This window comes from Pieris brassicae, chromosome 1 (genome assembly GCF_905147105.1).
Source record: "Pieris brassicae chromosome 1, ilPieBrab1.1, whole genome shotgun sequence".
NCBI classification, from domain to species: domain Eukaryota; kingdom Metazoa; phylum Arthropoda; class Insecta; order Lepidoptera; family Pieridae; genus Pieris; species Pieris brassicae.
The window spans coordinates 6,272,641-6,279,785 of record NC_059665.1 but is presented as its reverse complement, the minus strand read 5'-3'; the positions used below and the strand labels follow the sequence as shown (position 1 = coordinate 6,279,785).

Below are 7,145 nucleotides of genomic sequence, written 5' to 3'. Positions count from 1 at the left end.
TTGTCGCGTTTATGTTATTCATTTGCTAGTAGTTCTATATATTTTTTATCATTTAATACAATTACGCCTATTAAGAAGGCACTTTTGATAATAAAAATAAATATTTAAAAATTACTAAAGGGGCAAGAAACCTATATATATATACACCATATACAAAAAAACTATTGTACTAAAATACATTAGGCGCATGGTGTTATAAATAATAATGCAACAGATTATTATGTAGATACATATTTACAAATAATAGATTTTACATTATTCTTTATATAAAAAATATTAACATACAGTTAAACAGTGTGTAAGATACAAGTTGATTTCTTAAAAAAAACTGTTTAATAGTTTGAACTGGTATGATATGGCCTACGATATTTAAGTCGAAGTAGCCACGACACTTCAAGATATTTTCGTTTTTACCTTTAAATTAAGATAAGTTTGATATGATATGAGCAAGTTATTTCAGTTGTGTATTACGTGTCTGAACGTGCACATATGTACCTACTTTGTCAAGTTGTTGGCAAAATTCTCCTTTGGGAGTGCTTAGAATCCAATTACTAGATTATAAGTCAACGCTACATCCACAAGCAACGCAAAGTTTAAGACAAATCAGAAGTCACAAAGATAAAATAAAACAAGTGATACTCAAATTTGTTTATTTATCGGCACTATAAATATCTTTTAAAATACACAATTTTATAAACATTCGCTTTAACAAAATAACAAATTATAAACATATTTGGTATAAGGACTACTTTGTCTTTTGTAAATGGTTACAAATGCTTATATCAGTCTGATAGCAATACTTATAAGTTACACTATATTGTCTATATTAATATGTATTAAACATAGCTGATAAAAAATCCGTATGTGAGGGTTTTTATTTAATTCTCGAAATATTTTGCCGGGCCGATTTTTGTAGGTTGGCAAAAATGTAATTTTTTTCACCGTTTCAGTTGAAATGGGGGCAAAAATGAAGGCGATTTAGTAGGTACCCTCCTATATAAAAATGCGCGCTGTAGAAGTACCCGCACTATTGAATAGAAAAAAAAACATTTAACAAGTAAATATATGAAGTTACAGTTATAACTAAGATGGCACTTCGTACTTAGCACTCTCAAGCGCCTTTCGTAAAGCAAACCAAAGCATGTTTTTTAATTACACAATCTATATTTACATATTATACATTACATTTACAAAGCGAGATTTATCTCAATACAACACTTATAAACGAAATTGCTAAGGTAACAAGAGATATGGATAATCTTCCAACTCCTTGAGTGGGAACAGTGTGAACAGTTAAAGCATACGATAATGCACTTAACCCTAAATCACTCGTTATCAACGCACTGTCCCGGTTAATGAGATCGGCGATTTTCTCAGCTTCCAAAACGCAAACTTTCAACTGCAAATCCGTCGGGCGTTTTAAAATCGATTCTACCGTCACAAATATTTCCATCTCTATCGTTAAGTACCCTCTTAACGCGCATTCTGAAACTTTGACGTGTCGCTCCAAGGACGAGAGGACATTCTTCAGATTAATGACCGAGGCCGAGATGTTCGTGCCGTAGAGCGCTCTATCGATCTGTTTCTTTGAATATAGTATTCGGAGGGCGCCACCGCATTTTGGGCAGCAAGCCCCGGGCGCCGTGAAGCCGAGGCAGAACTGCTTTTTTAAGGGCGGACAAAGGATTCTGTCTAATTGGCACTTGGGTTCCATTGTATCGGAGATGGGTCCGACCGCGAAGCAAGGGCCGAAGTAGTCAACGCTCACGTGTTCAGCCCAAGCCGCACATTCTGATGTGTAGGTGACTCCGTTAACTCCACACACTGTGCCACTCTGCAAACGGATAATTTATTTAATGTTTTGTCAGGGGTACATTTCATGTGAGTTCGGTATGTTTTGAGTCTGCAGTGAAAACTTTTGGTTTTTTTTAAATAAACAGAAATGTAAATCGGTTATGGAATACGGTCCCTGGTACCAAGCTACCTCTAACGACTTTTCTGCAACAGCTTTTAGCCGACTTTTTTTGTGATTGTAACTCATGACTCTTAAGATTAGAATAAATTTTTTATTTTTATATTTTGGATTTGTGCTTGTATAAATCTATATTCTTATCTGTAAATATGTAATATGAACTTTTTACACTTTAGTACTTATCTCCTTACTGGAGTTGCCTGTAAGAGATCGCCTTCACATACGTAATCTGGACGTATATTTACCAAATACCTAATGCGTGTTAATAATAAATCTCTTCAACATTAAGATTCTGACTCCATCTCTACACAAACTATTGTGCGGGAAGAAAACTGATTTACCTATTTTGTTATATAACAATCAAAGATACAGTATATACAATTTTCTTAACTTACATAGTAATTATAAAAATAATTAAAAATTGATAAAAATAATTTTAAAAAATTTGGTGCCTGTGGCAGTGTACCGTTAACGCTGGCAACATTTCCTCGCTATATTGCGATACTTATTCGGTAAGCGTGGAATAAACCAGCTGTCTTTTTTGGTTGTATTAAGAATTCTGTTACGTCATTATAGATTGACAGATCTTAAAAAAATATAACTTAAAGAGTTTAATTTAGTATATTTTTAATAGAGTAAATTAAAAATGTATCCATAAATTATAGAAAAAGCTGTTGGGGACATATAAGTCTATATGGTTTAATAAAGGTTAAGTTTAGAAAATATATATTTACCGCGGAACATCCTTGCAGACAATGTCCCCAATAGGCCAATTTCCTCCCACTCATGACGAGATGACACGGATTCGTGTGTGTATGTCCGTCTGTGTCACAGACGGGCGATGATGGCTGACTATGGCAATGGGTTATGTTCACTGAAAAATTTGCGATTTATTATTGTGTGTTTTGTATATAAATAGGCACTGTGTTCAATACAGACGAATTTTTATTTGAGTAATATTATTTTTGAATTAATCTCAAGCCCGTTGTGAGGAAGACATTTCATTCTCTTAAATTAAGATAAAGATATAATCTTATAATTAAACTATAAATGTTAACACTACATACCACAAGTATATTGAGGACAATCGAGTTGCAAGCGTGAGAGACAAACAGAAGTGGCGGGAAGGCACACGTGTCTTCGTGGACAAGCCGCGTTTGCGCACGGCGCCCGCGCACCGAACTCTATCTCACCGTCCGTTGCGCCTGCGCATCTGTCATTGTTTAAAACTCAATAATGAATACAAAATTTGATGACTTTGATTGAAATACATGAATTCAGGCATTAACAGTGTTACTGAATGAGGGTTGTATTTGACAGTATGAAAAATAAATATTTTGTAAGTTCCGGGCGGTGATAACGTATTCACACAATTAGCATCCGAGACCAACCAGTCAAATTCTCCTATGAAACAAGCACATCGTCCCTAGCGATGCCTGTTCGCTCCAAAATGGCTGAAATATTGACGGAGGCAAGTGAGTGACATAAAGTCGTTGAGTGTGCTGTGGCTAGAGAAAGACGGCACTCATTTTGGCAATGGACTCCTAGGTGTACAAGGCTATTTACTCCAATGCCACAAGGCCACTTATAAGAAGTACTTATGGGCACTCCTAAGCGAAGGCAATTCCAAGTGATTCAGTCCTTAAACGTGCATGTGTTTGGCATTAAGCAATAAACTCTCATTAGACTTCACTGCCACCAGCCTTGCCTAATGCTCTAATAGAAATATGCAAGATATTTACAAATATCAAAATATGTTTGGACAAACAAAATATAATCGATTTTTAGTTGGTTTTCGTGTCAAACACCTTGAACACAAGCATAATAATATGAATAATTAAACCGATTTTAAGCCGACACACAAAAGAAAGTCAAATATATTCAAATGTTATCTAATTCCAACAATACAGATTATTACTTAGCAAGACAAGCGTTGGGGTAGAGTCGTCCCGGGGTGGTGACGGGCAAATGATGCGGCGGGCAATTGCAAGGCAGTCCCGTGAGTAGAGCCGCTCGTCCACACGCGCGTCGGCCGCACACGCGCTCGCCGCAAGCGCAGCGACAAGGATTGCACTCCATGTAGTATTTCTCACCTTGAAAATAGTTTTATAATTCTCTTATTTTTAGTACGCTTCTTAGTTAAAATTTATTTTTATGTTGGATGTCCACGTTTGGCACATAGGTAAGATACAAATGTCCAAGAGAATTATCTTTACGTGAAGGGGAAAATTCCCCTTTTATAATTATCTATATATTATGATAATTTGTCAACATTTTGGAGAGATTTGAAAGCCCTTATATATATTAATTATTATATACCATAATATATATAACGGCATATATACGAGGCTAAAAATTACACGTATTCTAGAACGTCAATCAAACTTAACTCTTAAGAGCTGTCAAACAATTTCCTGTCAAAGAACGCTCAAGACGAGCTTTTGTCTTCAGATACGAATTAAAATATGGTTCAAAGATTTAAATTATTAAATTTATACTTAGATCAGAAGTATAAATTTAAAACCGAAATATAAAACAAGCAAAGTTCAGAGATAAATCTTAAATGAGATTTCCAGATACTTCATCAATTGCCATTTCTTCGCATCTTCTATTTTTTATATAGCTGGAGGTAAACGAGCAAAAGGCTCACCTAATGTTAAGTGATACCGCAGCCCCTTGCCTTCTCTTGAAGGACCCCAAGTCGAATTGGTTCGGAAATACTTCAGCTGGTTAAAAACCGCTGTTGTGGAACGACCTGATACGGGTGAAATTTCGTATTCTGCCTCGACTTCCGATGAAACGCAGCTTGGATGTCGAAACACATAAATTATATATAAAGAGTCGCCAACAAAATCGTATGCGTAGGATAATAGTCAATCATTTCAGGTCAAGAACCTCCCTTACTATCAGCGGGTGAAGCAGTGCGATCTCCGTGCGCAGGCGCACCTTGCAATTCCTCGCAAGTGTGTGCGCTAAACAGAAGTTGTGTCTCGAGCGACTCCTGCGCACGATTATATATATATATATATATATATATATATATATATAAGATAGACCTTAAAATGTTCGAATTTGGATGATGGATGAGATCAGATGAGATTTTACGATATTCCTTTGTTATAAGAGTTTAGCTCTGGAATATAATATTTAATATTTTTATTTTAATTTACAGACATCCAATATGTCTGTAAATAGTGTTACAATATTTACCATGCTTAACAATTTTATCGTGTAGCCGGCAATTATCCAAAGCAACGCTGGGCAGCGGTTGGCAGTTGGTGAGACCTCGGCTGGAGCAACGGCAGACTTTGATGCATACTTTCTGAGCTGCGCACGGCATCGGGACTCGAACCCACGACCCTATAGGCACTACGTACGGGCTTCCGTCACCTGTAATATGACGAAATCCTTATCCAAAAAATCGATTTAAACAAAGGTACTGTTACTATCTCCTTTTAAGGCACAGGGGGAGCAAAGAAGAGGGGGGACGGGACAAAAAAGGGCAGGTATCGCCGGCTATAGACACCCGCATATAGGTAATTGAGGGAGGCTTATAATATATGTCAGGGAATGCTCGGATTATAAGAAAATGTTCTGATCGAGTCAATTGACCGTTTATTATTGTTACTTTGGTTAATAATTGAGATTCCTTCTAATTATTTTACGAATCATGATTTAATTTGATGCGACTTTTGTTATTATAACATTTCATAATTTAGAATCATGACCTCTCAGAGCCGAGAATATGCCTCGAGTGGGGTCGAGGCGCCATTTTGATTTTGAACAATTTTGATTGGGTTTTCAGTGGAACATTGTGGTGAATTGCACCGAATTCGGTCTATGTGATTTGTGGTTAAGTAGATTGTGATTAAAAGTGATATTAACCCTTGAACCCGCTGCACGTTATAATTTAAACTAAAAGTGTTTATTTGTAATGTTAAAATATTTTTTTTTTAAATCAAACAAACCTAAAGGACATCCTTCAAGACAGGTGAATCGTGCGCAGGAGTCGCTCGAGACACAACTTCTGTTTAGCGCACACACTTGCGAGGAATTGCAAGGTGCGCCTGCGCACGGAGATCGCACTGCTTCACCCGCTGATAGTAAGGGAGGTTCTTGACCTGAAATGATTGACTATTATCCTACGCATACGGTTTTGTTGGCGACTCTTTATATATAATATTCGAATTTCCGGGTTCGATTGCCAGTCAAAGCACTTTCGAATAGACACACGCAATGTGAAACAAACGCAGCAATGTTACTCTTGGCTACGGATCTTCATAAAAAAAAACCAGGAAAGTATTCCGTAATTCATGTTGCTGTCTATTTTTAACCAATTTCAAAAAAGGATATTTTATTTTTTTCCTGTAAGTATTTTGCTGAGAGTATTATAAGGTTCTATGCGCGTATGCTATATTATTTTATTTATTAACACTTCGTTACACTACAATATAAAAAAATTGAACATAATTAATTCAAAAGGAGGGCAACTGGCTGCCTTATCGCTTTCGAACGATCTCTTCCAGGCAACCACTGTGAGTAAAGAAAATTATGTATTAATTTAAAGAGAAATGATGACATAGATGAAACTCGTTATATGGTCCTTGATAAATAAAATATTATCACTGCTGAGTAAAAATAAAATAATTACTAGGCGCCATGAAGTCCGTGAGAGAAACACAAGGTGCGTTCTCGTGTCTCGGAGCGAGTCTCGCGCAAAGGGCGGGCGCAGACAAGGGCGCGCGAGACCATTCAACGCACGACGAGACTAACTTCAGGCAGTCGTCCATACATAGGAGGCTGCTATGACCCTGGATATTGACAATGATATAATTAAATACCTAAAACTAAAAAATCAACTAATAATAAAAAAACATGTCGCCACGTCTAAGATAAAGAATTCGTTTGTCTCTTTTCATCACAGCGTGAATACAATTGAATAGAAAGAGATAAAAGAGTACTTTAGGTAGAGTGGAATTAGATAGCAATTCTACTATAAATCGATGGATATCGATCGTGATTAAAGGCCGGCAAGCCACTCGCGAGCATTGAGTGTCCATGGGCGGCTGTATAACTTAACATCAGGGGAGCCTCCTGACCCGTACAAAAAAATGCCCATAGACAGAATTTCTACATTTGATTTAACAGCTCTTGAGACTAGATTTCATTAGAC

At 36.6% G+C, this 7,145-nt stretch overlaps 1 protein-coding gene across 2 annotated transcripts in view; it reads right to left on the bottom strand.

Moving 5' to 3' along the window:
- Positions 1-657: 657 nt before the first annotated feature.
- Positions 658-7,145, bottom strand: part of LOC123710272 (reversion-inducing cysteine-rich protein with Kazal motifs) — a 34,359-nt gene continuing 27,871 nt past the window's right edge. Inside the window, exons 12-18 of one of the 2 annotated variants that reach the window (XM_045662073.1) lie at positions 6,624-6,783; positions 5,941-6,093; positions 5,183-5,362; positions 3,891-4,065; positions 3,040-3,185; positions 2,707-2,846; positions 658-1,834 (exon numbers count right to left, since the gene is read on the bottom strand). In XM_045662073.1, the coding sequence (XP_045518029.1) occupies positions 1,202-1,834; positions 2,707-2,846; positions 3,040-3,185; positions 3,891-4,065; positions 5,183-5,362; positions 5,941-6,093; positions 6,624-6,783 (1,587 nt within the window). In that variant the 3' untranslated portion in view covers positions 658-1,201. The remainder of the gene's footprint in view (positions 1,835-2,706; positions 2,847-3,039; positions 3,186-3,890; positions 4,066-5,182; positions 5,363-5,940; positions 6,094-6,623; positions 6,784-7,145) is intronic. The other variant, XM_045662082.1, reaches the window with a different exon arrangement.